The 19,531-nt window shown below is 35.8% G+C and overlaps 1 protein-coding gene across 1 annotated transcript in view; it reads right to left on the bottom strand.

Annotated features, from left to right (window-relative positions):
• Nucleotides 1–347: 347 nt before the first annotated feature.
• The window catches only part of LRP12 (LDL receptor related protein 12), a 49,964-nt gene continuing 30,780 nt past the window's right edge, over nucleotides 348–19,531 (bottom strand). The window contains exons 3-7 of the mRNA XM_039706031.1: nucleotides 14,384–14,519; nucleotides 12,724–12,926; nucleotides 7,064–8,165; nucleotides 5,921–6,053; nucleotides 348–3,565 (exon numbers count right to left, since the gene is read on the bottom strand). Coding sequence (XP_039561965.1) covers nucleotides 2,702–3,565; nucleotides 5,921–6,053; nucleotides 7,064–8,165; nucleotides 12,724–12,926; nucleotides 14,384–14,519 — 2,438 coding nt within the window. The 3' untranslated portion in view covers nucleotides 348–2,701. The remainder of the gene's footprint in view (nucleotides 3,566–5,920; nucleotides 6,054–7,063; nucleotides 8,166–12,723; nucleotides 12,927–14,383; nucleotides 14,520–19,531) is intronic.

Below are 19,531 nucleotides of genomic sequence, written 5' to 3' on the forward strand. Positions count from 1 at the left end.
CATGAGGAGAAAACTTGCCTCACAATAACCTAGATTCTTCAAAGCTGGCAGATGAAAGAGATTTATTACAGAAAACAAGATAATTCCACAGTAAATATTTCTGACATTTTTTCAAACTGCCCTAGTAGTATTGTAGCACAGCTAAATCAAGAATCAATTAAACAAAACACTAATTCAAGCTCTCCAGCATAACAAGAAACAGGGTAATAATGTCTTATTGGAACTCTCAATAAAACAAACGCAAACCCTCAAACAAAACAAACACAACCAATCACTCATACATTACTCCAAGGAAAAATCAGTCGCTCCTTTTAATATCACTAAGAAGAAAAAATCACTGCAACAAATTCACCTCATACAAATATGAATTTTATTTACAATTTTCCAAATTATCAATCAAATCCAACTTCTCAGTTAAATGTGTAGCATTTGTCCTTTAAAACAAATTAAACATTGTGTTCTTTTTACATCTGCAATATGGAATCCATAGGTACATGCTATTTGGGGCATCTAATGGAACAAATTTAGATCACTATGTGTGTTAAACACTGAAGGTATTCTGTGAAGACTCTTTCTTTAAAATTTATCTGCCTCAGGGACAAGCATTTCCACAACCACTTGCTAATGACAATTAATTAGGAAGGTTTAAAAACCCAGTATTTTATACCAGGACATACTGTTCACATATACTTCAGGGTGTGTTACCATGTTCCTATTGCAAAGCTGCCTGCTCTATAAGCAATGCTACTGAAATCAGACTAGAGATTACCACAGATTTAGATATTATTCAATGTGAATAAAAATGGCCATTGATGACTTTTACTTCAGTATGTGTAATTATGGGCCAACTTGTACCTGATCTGGTACCAGTGTGTTGTGATCTGTTCTGAAACTTGAAACCACATGGGTCATTATAATAAAATCTTTTACAACTGTATTGCACATAAGGTTCCTCAAAAGCACAAATCTATGTAATTGCATCCTGAACTCAGAATTTACCTGCTAACTCTCATGAAAAAATCAACCAGATGGTAAAACAGTTTATTTCTCTCATCCCAGTGTCTGTGAATGAAGAGAAGAGGGAGAAGATATATACACTATCAATTCTATTCAATTGTTTGTTCCTTCTGCATGTGATTTGTACTTCAGAGATGAGGATTTTAAAAAATAAAAAGCCAGACAGACCTTGGATTTATCTTTAAAAGTACCTCAAAAACATAACAAAAATTCAATTTAATTTTGATACATATTAAAATTTTAGTCAGTTCTGCCCGACAGCATAACACGACAGAAATGCACAAGACTTTAAACATGCTTTAAAATGACATTCAACAAAGTATTTAAAATTTAATAAATAGCATACAATCACACACAAATACATTTCATACTGGATCTTTAAGCCTACTGAAAACAGACTGGCAAAGAATAAATAAAACAGTAGTTGACAGTTTTGTTTTTAAAAGATGTAGTTTCTTGTTGTCACACTAGTAGCCACATATTAACCTGCTTATCACAAAATTGGAAGTTATGAGCTTTTTTCCTCACTGATTTGTTTTGCTCCAACATGTAATATCATAAAAAATACAGTAAAAGGGTTTTCTTTTGGTTTTTTTAACAACCAGTCTGCAACCAAGTAAACCAGTTTTTAAATACAATGAATAAATAGGGAATTAGTAAAGCAAATTCAATTGCAACAAAAACGCAACACCCCAAGAAAAGAGCCATGGAAATATATAGCCATTGCAATATTAGACAATAATAGTACTTAAAGTGATAGTGCTTGTGCACTAAGCTCATTAGAGACCTTAATATGATTTTAGTGCAAATCCCTTGAGTCCAAACAAGCTTTATACCCTACAGTATTAGGGAAAGATCTATTACCAGTTGGAACTTTTTCTGTAGTGTATTTGTACATATCGGATATTTAAAGAACTAACACATATTGTAATATCTTCGGCCCTTTTTTACTTCAAATCAAAAAGACTAATGACTGGGGATTTTACATATTATTTGGCTTGTACCATATTAGATTGCAGTTTAGGAAAGTCAGTGCTAAAAAAGCTTTTGCCATCAGTTTATCTACTATGCCTAAATTCCATATATCATTGCATTTTGTACTTCTGAAAGAAAAAGAATGCTCCTGGAGAAAGTTTCTCCTCCCTTTAAGTAAGTTCACATTATGATGAAATTCAAGAATATTTAGACAAAGTGTTGAATAAACTCAAAGAAAAGTACATATTTTACATTAACAATCCTTACCATATTTAGTATATTAAGTTACAAGTATGTTGGCAATAATACAACAGTCAATTCCTAAAGGAAAATAATTCTGTACAAATTCACCTGTTAATATGGGGTTAAACAGGCAGCCACTAAGTTTTGAGCAGCCATGTTTCAGGTTTGAACTATAGTACCAGGATAAACTAAATTTGAAACTAATGAGGAAAACTTCAGTTTAAAGAGTAATCCAATTATACTGGATACACACACTGTGTATTCAGAGCCATTAAAATGTTCCCTCTTTTAGTTCCATAATGTCAACCAGTATAAGAGAAGTTTAATCAACCACACAGGCTAAAATAGCTTTAACATAATGTTGTCCTGGATTTTTTAAAACTAAAAACTAATTTTAACCGTGAAGTACAAAACAATGACAGATATTGCTCCAACTTGTACACAATCTTTCCTAAACAATCCGTACCTAGCAGAGTAATAATGCCTCATCGTCACTAGTTTCGTTTTTCACTGTTGCCTCTAAGCAAGTGTCGGGGATCTGGGCAGTGTGTACGATGCCACAGCTCTCACAGGGGCCATCTCGACTGCATGACCTTACACTGTGATGTGCTGCACTGTAAGGCTGTCTAAGCCCTGGTCCTTGATCTGAGCTGAGATCAAGTAGAGGTCTTGAACAGTCATTCATGTCAAAGTCTGATGCTACATCAGAGACTGGAATTAACATTTCAACATCATCATCCTCTTCTCTTCCACTTACCCCATTATCAAGCTGTCTCAAAGGACTTTGGTTCTGATTCACTGAGCTTGATCTCCCTAAAGTAAAGCGTACCCAGCGTAAGCCTTGAGTCATACGGCTTAGTGCGCTCGAGAGCTGGTGGCGTGCAGGGCTTGTGCTTGGGGGCTCTACACTTGTCACTTCTCTTCCACCATCCGTGGTGCTGCTACTGCTGCTCTGAGCAGAGGAACTCCCACACGCTCCCACTGTTGCTTCTATTGCTGTTGCAGGAGGGACTTTTTGAGGCAAGGTGGCAGCAACACCACCAACTGCACCTGCTGTGTCTCTTCTTTCATTTTCTGTGTCTGTATCATCAGATTCAACTGAAAACAAACCTCTGTGAGTATTATTTCTTTCACCTTCTCTACTAGTACTTTGGCTGGCAACATCATCTCCATCCGCTGAGACCAATGCCAACGATCCAGAATGACGTGACCTTGCAAAATTAAAAATTCTATTCCAAATGTTACTTGATCTGCCAGCAATAGGAAGTCTGATTGAGGTAAATCCAAGCTGAGATCGTACTGCCAGCCTGAGGTTTTCCAGAACTGAAGCCTAAATAAGAAGACAAGCAACAATCAACCACTGACAGTCTACTGGTGTAACTATTAACTATTGCACAAAACAGCATTGAACTAAGTTAAATGTAGAATCTTAAATATTAGAAAATGTTGCAACCTTCTTAATAAGGATCTGGTATATGTAGCAAAGGCTATTTAAAAGAAAAAAGCAGGCATGACAAAAGTCTAGATGCTATACAGGAAAAAACATTATAAACAGGCAAATTAAGTGGAAATACATATGCAAAGGCAACAAAAGAGCAAAGACTTCAATACAAGTTATATTTCTGCCCTAATAAAGGATCTCCAAATAAAGACAATGTGAAAGCAAGGCACTATAGTCTGGATAGGGAACACAGACTAAAGAAAAGTACAACCACAGAGCCAGCAGAGCAGGCATACAAAATATGTTACAAACAGTCTTACCAAAAAGACACTGTGGATTTTAGACTACAGCACACAGAAACATGTGTCAAAATGTTTAGGATTTGTAAACAAAGTCTTCCGGAAAGATTTAACAAAGGTGGTCACCTTCTTTATCCACTACCATGGGGCTGCCTCAAAGAAGATACTTAAATTAAGTATCTTCTCCAGTAGAGGCTTATAGTTTGATCCCCCCCCCCCTTTCTGATATAATCAGTTAATTCCAGTTTGAAAATGCTTTAATGCTTCTGTTTAAATAAAATTATCTTATGTGCTCTAAACTATAAATTTCCCAAACTCAGTATACATTTTCTAGTTTTCCAGCTACAGAAGAATGCATGCCTGAATTTTCCTTTTAAAATACTGTATAATTTTTCAACTGTTAGGTAACATAAACATAAGAACAGAAAGTCCTTTGTCTTGGAGATCTATCTCAAACTTAGAGAAAACACTGCCTCAGTTAAGTAGCTCCATTCTCAAATAGGGTAGATCATCTTCCAGGTGTCCATCATTCTAAAAATATTCACAAATGTGTTTAATTATAGGATAAAGCCCATATTTGCAACTTTTCCTTAAGACTATGGCAAAAAAGTAGAATATTCTTCAGAAGAGCCATTCCCTGATTAAACCGTTAACATATGTATTTCCCATAATTTATAAAAACTGAAATCTAGTGTTCTCATGCTGTCACCTTTATCTCTCTTCCACCATCCTTCAGACAGTGTTTCTTCAGGAAGCATTGGTTTGTTCCATGTTACCTGTACTAGAGGACTCACACATCTGGGCATGACAACTGCATTGTCTCCAGAGACTTTCTCAAGCTAACCCTACCTCAAGAGACTTGTGAACAAAGATCCACCATAAACCAGTGAAGGTTAATTTTTTTGGATAAGAGGACAGCAAGACAAATTTGTGAAAGTACAGAACTAGTTTCAAACAGAAACATACTGATCTTTATCATAATCACAGTAACCCACTGAAAAAGAACACGGGATTCTATAGTGTTCACTACAGACAATTATTAAATTTATTAATGAAGTTCAGTGCTAATTTAGCTATCCAAAAAAATCTTTACAATGTTTTTTTAAAGCTTCTCATGCAAATTGCAATTTATTTTCCTCTTTTCCTCTAATCTTTTGTGGCAGATCCCAGCTGCTTGTGAACATGTGAGCATGAAAGAACATGTGATAGTCATGCAATTTTTTCTTACCATAAACTTTGCTATATTAACTGCAATAGAACATAATTAATGCCAATTCTAATAGAGCACACTGGGATTCCCAGACTAAGACTTCTATTTCTCACAAGAGCTTTATAACTGAAAGACATTTTTAACTACTTGAAAAGTTTTTTTGAGAGAAACTCAATCATCAACCATGTAAGAAATGAACGTAAGAAATACACCTCTGAATCTGGGTGACTAGAAACTACTGACTGCCATTTACTAGCTTTTGCTTTATTACTCATTCATGATAATTTTATATGATATGACACCCTGTCTTTCCCCATCATCTAGTTAGACACAGCAGGCAAGAACATATCTGCACACTGTGCATGTGAACTACCATTCTGCATTAGAAGGCTAGGTCTTCTTTTCAAAATTGCCAAGTGCCATCTTGCCATCTTTACTTTCACAACAGTAATACAGAACATACAATTAGATCTACCAATCTATTACTTTTCATGCAAGAGGGAGTTCTATAGTGTGCATTATTGGCATTACCAACAAAAGAAAGCCTGCAAAAGAAAATGTGCTCTTACTATATCATGATTTTGTCCAAAGGCTATATCACTTGTATAACACTATTGACTTGAAAGAAGAAAAAGGAAATGCTATAGAGGAAAAAGAAGCAGAATGAAAATTAAAATATCTTTATCTCAGTCTCCTTAAAATTTAAGGGGTCTGCCTGCTACTTTGAAATCTTACCTGATTGGGGGAACAAACAGGGAAATCTTCAACTGGTGGAATTAAACCCTGGGCGATTAATTGTCCATAGGATGGAGGAGCTTCTCTTCTTAACAGTTCAGCCTCAACCCTTGACAAGTGAGTTTCAAATGATCTTTCAAAGAGAAAAGAAGTTTCGAAATACGTAAGACACTGATTTTTATATATATATATAAGAATGAAAGCACAACAGACTATTATAATCTAAAATAAAAAAACTTCAGAAGAGGAAGTTTAGCTAATTTGATTCAAATTTAGTTGGCAAAGAATATAGTCATTCCTGTCCAGCTGAACTGAAAGCAAAAAAACAACCCAACAATAATTTTTTTTAAAAACAAACAAACCAGCCCAAAGCCATGGGCCAAACAAATATAAAAAGCACCATAAGTAACTCTTATATTATTGTAAAAGAGTGAAGGAAATTCAAATTTAGTTGGCATAGAATATAGTCACTCCTGTGAGTCTGTCCAGCTGAAATGAAAGCAAAAAAACAACCCAACAATAATTTTTTTAAAAAACAAACAAACCAGCCCAAAGCCATGGGCCAAACAAATATAAAAAGCACCATAAGTAACTCTTATATTATTGTAAAAGAGTGAAGGATGTGTAATCCTGATATGAACTAGCCTACAAGAGAAGAAACATGCTGTTATATAATGAATGGTGATATAAATTGCAAATTAATTAACTACAGTTTTCCCACACTTCCTTTTTGGTAACACCATCTGAAAGCTTTAACCCTCTATAGTGAAGTGATCAGAATACTTCTATCCCTTTTTCCTCACTGGGAGAGTAGTCAGTACCTGGAACAGGCTACCCAGGAAACTGGGTCACAGCACCCAGCCTTCAGAGTTCAAGGAGCATATGGACAATGATCAGCCATAGGTCTTAGTAAGGTTTAGCTTCAAATGTCCTGCAAGAAGTAGGGAGTTGGACTTGATATTCCTTATGGGTCCCTTCCAACCTGATAAAAGTCTATGATTAACTAACCTCTTTTTACTATCAAAGAAAAAGGAGCAATGTCTTTACAAATCATGTGCAACAATAACCTTATGGGAATAAAACTACAAGTATATAAAGGACAGAAAGCACCAAAACATTTTTATGAAGTTGAGTTCTACTTACCTTCGCTCAAACATCCTGAGTGAGTACAATTTACAAGTACATCCCAGTGCAATGACAAGCAGCAATCCACAAATAAGACTCCCAATGACAGCTGCAGTTATCACTCTAGTGGGCACAATGACTGGGCAATTCTCTTCGTCACTGCCATCACCACAGTCATCTTGAGAATCACAAACCCAGCTCTCAAACACACAGCGGTTATTTTTACAGTGAAAATTGCCTGGCTGACAGAAGAAACAATTCTTTTCATCTGAACCATTAGGGCAATGATTCTGGTAGTTGCAGCGATCTGAACGAGGATAGCAAACACCATTCCGAGAGCAGGGAAACTCATCTCTTTGGCACATGGTGCAGTTGGTTTCATCCCTTCCATTTGGACAGTGCCAGTAGCCGTCGCAGCGTTGCTGCTCTGTGTAGCACCCCCAATTTCCACCACAGGGGATCTCCCAGGGCAAACAGAAGCCATCAACTTGATACGTTGCATTGAACCCTCTTGCAGCATTCACTTTGTCAGCACAAAAATGCACTCTTATCTGTCCTGAGGATGAAACAACTGTGAGGGGAGCATGAGAGTCAAATGCTGTCAGTACACGCAACAGCCTCCGTGGATTCTCCTCTAATCCATCATATATTTTGACATAGTCTCCATAACCTGTACCATCAAGTTTAAAATCGGTGAATCGCAAGATTACTTTGCGATGGTCACCAGTGTCTATCAGCCAGGTGCAGTTGCTGCCAGGTGGGTAGAAGTCAGGATAGTTGGGAGAACTGAAAGTACCATAGAAGTATTTTAACCACTGTCCACATGTTGGCACATCACAGTCTATTTCATCTCCCAGGTCAAGACAATCAATGTTACCATCACATTTTAAAGATTCTGGAAGGCAAGTGTAAAGCTTGGTGAAGCGGGACAGACACTGGAACTGATCGGCTGCACAAGGCTGAAAGGAAGAAGCTGTCGGAGGATTAGCTTTGGCACAGATTTCTTCGTCTGAGTTGTCTCCACATTCATCCATATTGTTACATTTCCAACTTTCTGGAATACACTTCCCATTAGCACAATGAAACTGGTCACAATCACAACTTGGTTCATCAGATTTCCCTGAAAGTTAAAAAAAGAAGTTTTCTTAGAGTTTACCACTTCATAGTTTGTGTTGTTTTTATTTGCTGCACCAGGTACTTCAGAAGGGCAAAGCAAATGCCTGAAGTATCTTTAAACCATGGCAACTTTCAGCAAATTTCAAGACAAAACAGGTTTTTCAAGTCAAAATTTCATCAACACAGCTACATGAATCTTATCCTTAGCTGATTTCAGTCATATATGCTAAAAATAAGTTACGAAAACACTTTCTCATCTATCACTCAAAATACAGAAACATTTTGTGCAACAGTACTGGTTATCTCCTCAAATTCTTTCTCAGAAAAGCAGTGAGACTCTCTTCCTCTCTTCCTTTTTGGAAGTTCCTACTTTGTACCAAAGGATCTAAGGCAAGAGAGAAGCTGACAGCTTAAGATTACATATTACCACCAACCACAAAAAGAAACCTCTGTCCTCTCCTTTTCCCGCTGTTTGCTCCTGTCTCTCCTGCAGAAACTAAGATGAGAGTGCAGCAAATGCAGAAACGCATGCTTGCCTTTACTTATTGAAGTTTCAGCCATGCTGAACACAGAAGCATACCTTGGATCCAAGTTATTTCAGCTCTTCAACAATTCAGTTGAGTCAAACACTGCTATATAATTTTCAATCACTGTTATTTCTACAAACCACAGTACAGACTGTAAAATTTGATATAAAACAAACTGTCATGGCCAAAGTATTAAAAACAAGTCTGCAATGCAGATGGTCTTACACAACAGTAATTCAGAAAATAAACTAGACAAATATACATTCATTCTAAGGAACATTATACCTGAAGTTTAATAAGGAAACAGGAAAGATAGCATGATGAACTCACTGAAATCCTAGTGCTCCCAGGAGAAGAATGTTTTATCTTTTTTTACAAGAGAACAATTCAGATTGGAATGGAGGCCATCTAATAAAATAATCTGCTCAAAACAGAGCCAACTGGAGTTTGGTTAGGCTTTTCAGAGCCTTCTCCAATCAAGTATTTTTAAAGTTCCAGAGCTTCACTATACAAAATGATAGAAGTTTTCACAGCTATCTTGAATTTTTCTTGCTGGAGCTAATCTGCTGTGATAGGTCAAGTCAATCATAATTTTGTTCTCCTTTTTTTCTACTTTAATATCTCTTAGAAAGCATTGAAAATAAATACTCTAACTAAAAATAATTTTTCTTTAGAAAAGTACAACACAATTTTTAAATTTCACAAATGCTAAGGCTTTTAAAAAGTGTATGCAGGAAAAAATTAAATCAAGAGTGATAAATGCTATATGTACTGCTGAAGAATGTTTTAGTCTACAAATCTGCTTTCAGAGACTGAAAAATGAAAGGAGAGAAAATGTATGTGTTGTCAGTGACTAATTTTCTGACTATGTTCATTTCACACAAAAAAATCCAAACAGATGCAGTATAAATGATACCATCTCCTCGTTCTGTTACAGATATGTAAGTATTTATAGTACACTCAGACATACATATGGTTGACAATATTAGTATGGCAAAGTTGGAACCTTGGCCTTGAATTTAAAGCCTGTAAAACTGAACTGCTAGACTAGTCCTACCTAAATTCAATGACTAAGCTCCATAGGTGGAGGCAACAGAATAGCAGGTAGGAGGTAGTAGAATAAGAGGTAGGAGAATATGCATCATTGAACCTGTTCAAGTACTGATTATAATCTACCTCAGTCCTTATGCATTGCAGAACCTGGAAGAGGTTGAGAAGAAAGCTGTAACATGGAGTTATAAATATTGGGATGGGAATATTGCAGTAACAAAACAGGATACAATTTCAACCCAAGCTCTTCCTTCAACAAGCTTTTAAACATCCCAGAAAAGACCTGGGATACTTGATCCTGATTTTGCATTTTTAATCACCAATCCTGCAATCCTTACATGAAGAGAATTTACCTATGAATCAAAAATTAGTCTTAAAATGATAAGAGATGTACTAAGTAAGACTACCTTAGTACCACAAAAGACTTCAGGATAGCACAAAATCATTAGCAGCACCCATATACAGTTGTAGCCAAAGGACTAACACAATTTTTCCCTTCACAGTGGCCATTGACCTCTGTGCTTTTAGTAACTTTATTTTCCACTCTACATCACCATGAGTAACTCTGTCCCATTTCAACTCCCGTAATTTAAAAGGCTGATAAATAAGTAGTTGGAGGAAGACAGAGGGAAGAAAGATAAATAAAAGTGGCCCAAAATTTACTTTCTAGTCCAGTACCCTTCCTACCTGTAAAGCTTTTTTCCTTCCTATTACTGGTTTGTTTTGAGTTAAATATGAATATTTACCTATTATTTTCTTTAAACAAGAATTAATTCAATGAATTCACAAGACCTGTCTTCCACATCAGATTTTAAACATAGGGCTCTCTAATGGTCACTTTTGTGCTTGGAATCTGTAGTGTTTCTATCATTCCAGCACAGATAGGCCTAACTTGCATTCAAGTAACTATTGTATTACTGGTTTTTCACCTTCTTCTACGATGACTTGTCAGCTTTGAGAGTAGCCTTAAAAACACTGAATTAACTAATCTATTGAGGTGTTACTCTGAGCACTACTGCATGATGCTGATGAGAAGAAACCAAACACAAAATGGCACAGTTGAATGGATGTGCATAGCAAATGCATTTCAGAAGCCTTTTTTGACACTCAAAAGCAGAAATGACCAGATAATTATTAAAGCAAGTGTCAACTCTTCACCTATACACAAGTTAGTTTAAAACATCAAAAGACCATTCTGATTACTGAAACACTACACTTACACTTCAATAGTGAAATACTTCCTAAGTATTGTATCACAAGGAGCAAACTCCAGCCAAAGTTTCAGTAAGACTTGTTTGTTAAAAATTTAACAAATCTCCCCAAAATAAAACTTATTTTTTTAAAAAAAGACATTTATAAACATAGAAATAAAGTCTTAAGCACTCTAATCTACAACACAAAATAGAAGAAATCAATTAACAGAAAAAAACTGCTTGTTACTGAATATGTTAGAGCTTCTTCCAAGAGGGGTTACATAATGAAATTGTCTCAAGATCAGAAAAAAAGAGAGGAAAGGATTTGGAAAGAGGAAGAGGAAAAATTCTACAAAGCCCATTGCTTACCTACCCCACCCATTCCACACTTTTATCTTTCCTTCTCAAAACACCTCAGGAAGGAATGCTGCCTTTTCTCTGCATCTACTTTAAGAGGGAGGTGAAAAGGGCAGAAGCTGATGCCTGACACAGGTAGCAGTGTTCACCTGGGCTGTTGGCAGAAATGGCAGCACAGGATGACTGGCTAGCCAGCGGCTTCTTCCCTGCTCCCTGACATGTTTTTGGTGAGACAGTGCACAAAACTCAGGTAGAACACTGCCCTGAAAGCTGAGCCAGTATCAAATGCAAGGCTGCATTACTTCCCCAAGACCTGCTAAAGTGCAAGGAGCTGAACCACAGCAGGAGCTTTTTTGTAGACTTTAGAACAGGTCAGAGAGAGGGATAAGCCTGCCTGGAAACTTGTTTGTGAGAGACTGACATAGTGGAGGAAGCTACAAGGTAAGAAGAGTGCAGAGTAAAAACCAGGAGCTTAGACTAGAGATCAGGGGTAGATTTACTGAATCTTGTTGGAACAGTTTAGAAGCTGGGTAGCACTGGATATGTTTACAAATATGAATTGTTTTATGGAGGAGTCAAAAGTCAGCATGCACAGAAATCTGGAGCAGGCCAGTGAGTGGATACAGGCACAGTCGGAGGGAGCAAGGTAACATGAAATCATTGTGAAAACCAAAAAAAATCTAATCCAGTATTTGGGATGATCATGATGTAGAAGAACACCATGGTCATGCTATTACATAAAACTGTAATATCTCTTAAAGCCAGGAAGGGTTTGGAACTAGTCTTGACCCAGGACTGGCTTCCTCCTCTCTCTTGGCAACCTCTAATAGAACAAGAATGGCTCACAAAACAGTCTCAAACTATTACTACTGATAACTAGTTCTTATCACATCCTGTAATTACACAAGAAAAATTTTGTGTGTACAGAACCATATCTGCACTTGGCTGGAATAATCTATTAATGTGGGGGCATTTTTTTAGATTTATTTTTTTAGAGGATAGTATGCCTTCTGGAGATGGGAAAAATGATGCAAATTCTGTGAGAAATGTAAAAAAAACCAACCCTGCCATTTATTTCCTCTCTAATTGTATTTCTAATATTCAGAAGTTTACTCAACTACTTCAACAAATTAATTTTTGTCTGATGAAAACATTTTAAATCTTACTATATTTAAAGAACTTCCAGGTGCCTACTACTACTGGCTAACCTTTTCTTCCCAAATATCATTCCATCTACTTATTGTTACCCCCACTTTGAATATTCAGATTGTGCATGGGATTACCTAATTTGCATTTTCTCTGATTTCAATAGACCTTGAGGCGACTACAGGAAAGACCTTTAGTCAGTACTGCACCTCGTTAGAAGAAAGTAATTCTTGAAACAGGAAACAAAAAGTGAACCATAAAATTATACTAAGTATCATTTGAAACATACCAGCAAAGTAGGCTAATCTGAAGCCTTTTCTGGAGATGCTATCATCTGAATGAAACCTTATCCAAACATGATCCTGTGAAGAGATGTATGGTGAGGGAATGGAAGAGCCACATGCTCTATAGCCTTCAATGTTCTTGTAGCTTCCAATTGTTAACCAATCTGAGCTGCATCGTCGAGATCCCTGAACATCAAAATCTTGAAAGCTGAAAAAGAGAAAAGATCAAAATTGCTACTGAACTGAATATTACACAAACAAGATGCTGAATTACTACACATGAAAATTAGCTTGAAGTTCTTTTTGAAATAAATACTTCTTCTGAAATAAAAAGAGTAGCTTCTCTTTACCCTTGTAGAAATAGGGTTTAACCTTGTGCTGATACTTTTATATTACAAGGACAGCAAAGATCTATTCTGTCAAACAAAATATTGCATCCACCACTCAAATAAATGTAATTTTGCTACCAAAACACACACTTTCTTAATCTAAAATTCTGGTAACAAAATTGTCCTTATGTGTCTCATTTAATGACTGTCATACACTACTAAGTGATTTTAACTCAAATTTTACCAGAATTTTAGCCAATGCTACACTTATGACAGTAACATGATTTGATATTATAATTACAGTTAAATTGTTCAAAATTATGTTTTCAGACAAGACTTTCTCCCAGTTGCACTACTCAGCTACCCCAGCATTATGTCATGGACTGCCATGGTATAGCTGCACTTGGTCAAGACAAGCTGCCATGGTAACAACATGTGAGGGGGAGACTGTGCAAAACAGGTCTGTACAGACAACAGAGCACTATCAGAACTGAAATGTGGTATGTATGAGTAGAAGAAAACAACATGAAAGAAAAAAGGAGTTTTATTAAAAATAAACAGTATGAAAAGTTTAGAAAGCATTCTAGTAGCAGAGCAGTTTTACCTACTTTACATTGCATTTATGCCAGTCAAATATTTAGTAGAAAGACTGTTTAAATTAAGAGGCAGAATTTAAACAAGTAACTGATGTCAAAGCAAATACTTCATAATGAAGAGCAGTTTCTCAGGTCAGCAAGTCTGAACTGGAAACTGAAAAAAAATCTGCAGGTAATGCAGTTTCATAATCAAGTCTATGAAGCAGTACTAATTTGTATGTTGATGCTAAAAGAAATCAGTAGTCAGAAATGAACTGATGAGAACCTGAATCAACAAGTTTTTTACATTACTACTTTAGAAAAGCTACAAGATATGTGAAACGGTGAGGAGCTCCCTGTATTAAAACTCAGCCTTTCCTAAGCTGCTACCTATTGACTTGCTATTTGTCCCTGACATTTTTAAGCACACAAGGAGACCCCACAGCAATGATGCATTACAACATTTAGTCACATTTACTTACATACTTTTTAATTAAAGATTCCTGTGTTTCAGACACACTGAAAAAATTTAAATAAATGAGCACACTGATATTTTTTCTAGTCACTAACTGTCCAGCTAAAAACAAATGCTACATGGCTATGTGCAAGCAAATCAGATAAAAGGCAAGGCAAAAAACAGACAGAACTGGAATCCTTCACTTATGGGAAGGAAGAGAAAACTGGTATGTGTACAGCTGGCAGCTAAAAATGCCTGGTTAGTATTTCCTCCATCCACATGGATATTACAGGAGCACTGTTACCTTATAGTAATGATCTCCCCTGGGTTGGCATGGATGTACCAGCTACAGTTAATTCGGGCAGGATACTCAGAGGGCCACCCTGGACTGGTGATCGTCCCGCTTGGTGATCGAATTTGTTCTGGAATATCTCCACAAGCTAAGAAAGACATATATATTGAAAACAACTTGATCAATTCCATTTTTTTTAAAGCCAGAAGGACAAAAAACCCCACCCAACCAATCATCACCCAATCAGGGAGAACAGAGTGAGTTAGATGACATACCAATTAAAAACCTCACAACTTCTGAAGGAGTTTGCAATGGAACAAATAATCAAGCAGCTGAAATTTTCTGTCTTAGGCAGACCCAGTGTTTGACCATCAATTAAATACCTTCCCCCTTCCAGTTCTTTGCATGGAAAGGATCTCCTTGCACATGATTCCAAATGCTTGAAAGGAAAAGAGCATTTACAGCAGCAGAGAGACCTGCATAACTACATGTCTGATAATGGACTAGAAAGCCTACATTTATAGGTCTAATTATATGCAACTGAAGTAACTCAGTCATTTGTACTCTTACTTTATTATAGGTGTAGCTTTCTGCACTGGCCTTAACTCAGCTGCTGTTCCTTGCACAGCCGGAATGTTCTTAATTCTTCTGATTTTATTTAATTCTTCATATTTCATATGTACTTACATTTAACTTTGTGGATTTTTTTCCTGTTTCACCCCCCTCTTAGCAGCCTCATATCCAACACCTGTCACATAGCATATACACAACCTTCACATGAACAGAAAGGCTAGAATACTCTCACTGCAGAGCTTCAAATTATGAGGAAGTCTCAGAGGTGAGAAAACACATTAAAAATAACTGCCCTCTGTGTTTTATTTTTCAATTTTATCACTGAGAGTCCAAAATATGCCAAGCTGTCAAAGTTACTGGTAGCCCAGTAAGTTACACACAGCAGTTTGAACACAAGAACTATTACAAATAAGGAAGCACTTCCATGATTTTCTGATCATCAAAACCTTTTAGAATTCCTATTTGATTAAAATAGCCAATCAGAACTGATGAAGAATGAACTGCATTTATAACAGTGGAAAAGTTGCAATAATGTAATTTGTGGACAGGTTACTTTTTTCTATTTGTATACAAAACCAAGTTTTAAAAATAATTTTGTAATACTATGGGGACCTGAAATTATAAAAAGTTATAATCTTAAATTATTATTACTTTAAAGTATTTCTATGTGGAAGAACAAATACACTTTAAAATATATTTTAGAAGGACTAAAAGACAAAAATGATTACTTATGTCTGAATTTTCTATATCAACTTAAATACCACAGCAAAAATAAAACTCAGGAAATTTTCTATTTTCCTGTATATCTGTAAGAGAACAATGCTTTAAATAGTTTTTCACAAGTTTTTAGAGCTTTAGTCATGCTTCACAGTTAAGTATTAACATACCTTAACTATAGGACACAGGAGCTGCCCTAATATCTCAGGATGAAAGTCACAAAACACAGAAATACATTATTTCATTTGAATATGCAATCATTCACTTTCTTTTTAATTTTTGAGCAAACCCTATAGGTGGTGCTCTAACACCATGGTAATTTGGAACACAGCTCCTGTGTAAGTGATCTTTTGATATTTAACATTTGTTCAAGCAATAAATGTAAGGACTTGAAAGAAAAGCGGGTTATTCAGTTGTTAAAATAAAATAGCAGTTTTAACAAAAACCAAAAAACATACAGAACAAAAACATGCAAAAAAGTAGAAGAATGTATAATATATTTTGTACCAAGCCTGCAAATGCTGGCAACAATTCCACATACTACTTGGTTACTACTGAAATAGTCCCCAATTTCAAAAAAGTTGCCTAGAGGTAAATTTACACTACAACATACACCTGCTATCGGGTATTTCCAAACTGACAGAAAAAATTTTGTAACTGAGAACCTCTAAAGAAGCTATTAAGTTTACCTGACAAAGGAAACTTTGCACTAAAATACATTAAAAATAATCCACTCAACATGGGCTCATTCAGTTTTACAGAGTTCACCTCCAAAAATATTAAAATGCTAAATCCTACAGCAGTACAAATAGTAACATATTTGTACACAAGTGGAATGGAAGAAATTCCACATAAAAATCCTGTATAACCAAGGTAATACTTTCAGAGCACACGGAAGCTTCCAGTTTTACTCAAACTCAGGATTTTTTTAACCTTTGCAGAACCAACTTTATCCCTGTAATTTCTACATGCTTTTATTAAGATGTGTTTTTCTCTGTTTCCAGTAAAGCTCACACAACAGAGCTGAGAGCAAAAGATGATCATTCGCAACAGCATCCAAAATGGGGAGAGAGAAGCAGACTATGGAGGGCACGAGGAAGCAAGAATCACCACAGGCAATACAGGGTGAACAAAACTGTACAAATGCTGTAGAGGAGAAAACACTGAAGAAAGTATTCATGACAAAGTGGGGGTTCAGAAAAAAGGGAATGGACTTGAAAAGTGAATTACAGATTTCTTAACTTCAAGTTGGCTAGACAAGATAAACACATTTGCATACTTGACATATATTCATGCACTAAAAATCTCTTATTACTCAGGAGACAACAGAAATCTGTTTGCTTTAAAAGTGCATAAAGGTCAAGATAACTGTGCAGAAGCTACACTTCAGAAGTGCAGTCTTTTTGAGAGAGAATAATTTCTCAGATAAATTTTTAAAATCAAGGATAACCTTTTGAAATAAAACAGCTTTAAAGGGAACATACTTTGTAAAGACAATAGCAAGCCTTTAAAATCAGTTCCTGACCCTCTGCATAACAAGGATGTTTCTCCTACACTATAATAGACTATAATCCACATATTGTAAACATGCAGAATGTAAGCAACAACATGAAGAATATGGGATAAAAAAAAATCCAACTGGCAGCATGTAAAACAGAAATGCATCAATAGAGGCAAACATCCCTACTTTAAGTTGAGGAAAATTTGGACTTTTAATCTCAATTGCTAGCAGCCCTACAAGCATTTGTCATACAGGTCAGTTGTGTCTAGGACAACATAAAACTACAGGAAAATTGATTAGGTTTATAATAATTTATTTAAAGTATTAAAAATACAAAAGAGAACTGCAGAATGAAAATTAAAATAGTCAGGATAAAAGGAAATGAATCTGCAATCAAGGCAGAAGCACAAAAGAAACTGAGAAGGCTGCATTGTAGAGAAGCAAAGACACCCAGTGATGCATGCCCAAGATGTTCTCAAATCTCATGCTGGTGGCTGTAATATTTGGAGTGGGGAACAAATTCCTCTTGCACAACCATTTCTACATGAATGCTGTGCTTGCTTACATTCCCTTCAATGCCCTAATATTCTCTGGCAAAATTCTGCTCATCCATCTCTTACCTGTTTCAAACTCTTTCCTTTGATAATCTTTATTCTATTAAAAATCTATCTGCAATTCTGTTTGTTACTGTGATATAACTGTTCAGTAAATTGCAATACTGCAATTAGGACTGAGGATGATTCACATATCACAGTGTAAAATAATGGTCAAAAGAGCTTGCACATAATTTTCTGGTGCACATGGATTTTCCTGTAGACTTTTTAAAAACAGACACAACAATTTTTCTTATTTCCTTATTCCTGAAATTTCTTTACCATCCCTGATAACACAGTATTATAATAAACTACAGGATGTTGACTGGTAAACAGAAGAGAGTCAACTAAAAATTTACTGTACCAAATTCAACTAGCAAGTTGTAATAAGAAAATAATTAAGAAACTTATGCAAAAATTCTGTAGCAAGATCTTGAGAAGTACCTGTAGTAAGAGTGAACAACATGTCAAGGAAAAAAGTCACTTCAGAAAAGCAGGGAGAGGGAGATTAGGGATTTATCTTCACAGTAATGCCAGGAGATTAGTTGAAAAGATAAAAGAATTAGCTTTCAATGTGAACCACAGGATGATAAGGTATGCATTATATTGGACATGGTAAGGACATGAATGCAGCTGGATAAATGATCTGAAGGTGTTTAAAACAGCTTAGAGTAAAAAGAGAATAATGTTGTGATAAAGTCTAAACCGTGAACAGGGAGGATAATTATTGCATTGTAACTCTCAGGAGCCACTGAAAGTCTTACGTGGAGAACTACAGGGGAAGAAGGCATGGGAATCTTTGCCTCCAGGTCAAGCCAAAAGGCTGTAATTTAAAATGCCCTTTGCTCTGCAATACAGAGACATGCAGTAAAAAGAAATCATTATATATATATATATATATATAAAAAACATTGCTGCAGTTCTTTAAAATGTAGAGTGAGGGGTTAGGGAGATAGGAAATTGGTTTTGCAATTGTGACAATTATGGCTCAATATACCTCAAAGACAGACATGAAAATATTTCTGAACTCTTCAGATTTAAATGGAATAAACACTTCTTGTTTTTTTCATAGCTCATATGCAAAGAGACAACATTCCACTAATTGCTGCTTGCAGAAAAAGCATGCTCATGTATTAGAGGGGTACCTGTAACCTGGCAATATAATATACAGCAGAAGCATAAATACCAAAGGCCACAGAGGTCTGTGCTATTAAAACATAATTTAGTAAGGTAGGTCACGTAGTCTTACAGCAGCAGCATGACAGAAAATCTACCATCAAGACAAAAATTTCATTTTACATCCCATCTCCGTACAACTGTCCAAGACAATCACTTGCTTGGTTTCAACACCAACTGAAAGTTGGATTTAGAAAGATTAAAAGCCAGATATCTTTTGTTCTATTTTACAGAAACTCTACTTAAAACTGTTCTTCTAAATATAAAGTTGTCCAGGTATGCTTGATGAAACATATAACCTGCAAGTTAGAAAATACATTTGGGAGACCAAATTTATTTAAAAGGAACTAAAAAAAAAAATTCATTCATCACCATCTTTTATACTTGGGCTATGCACTTAAAATTTAAGATGTACATACAAAGAGCAGTAAGGAAAATGCTACTTGGTCAGTCTACATGCTTTCTTTAGGTTGCCCTTAACAAATCACCCCTTCCCCATTACCTCGAAATTCCCCAGTGAAGAACTTGTACTTTGTATTAAGAAACAAACTTAGGAGTACAGTATTTAATTAATTTTTTTTCCCATCTTGAAAGCTATTT

Source organism: Passer montanus, unplaced genomic scaffold (assembly GCF_014805655.1).
Source record: "Passer montanus isolate IOZ18808 unplaced genomic scaffold, ASM1480565v1 scaffold19, whole genome shotgun sequence".
Classification (NCBI taxonomy): Eukaryota; Metazoa; Chordata; class Aves; order Passeriformes; family Passeridae; genus Passer; species Passer montanus.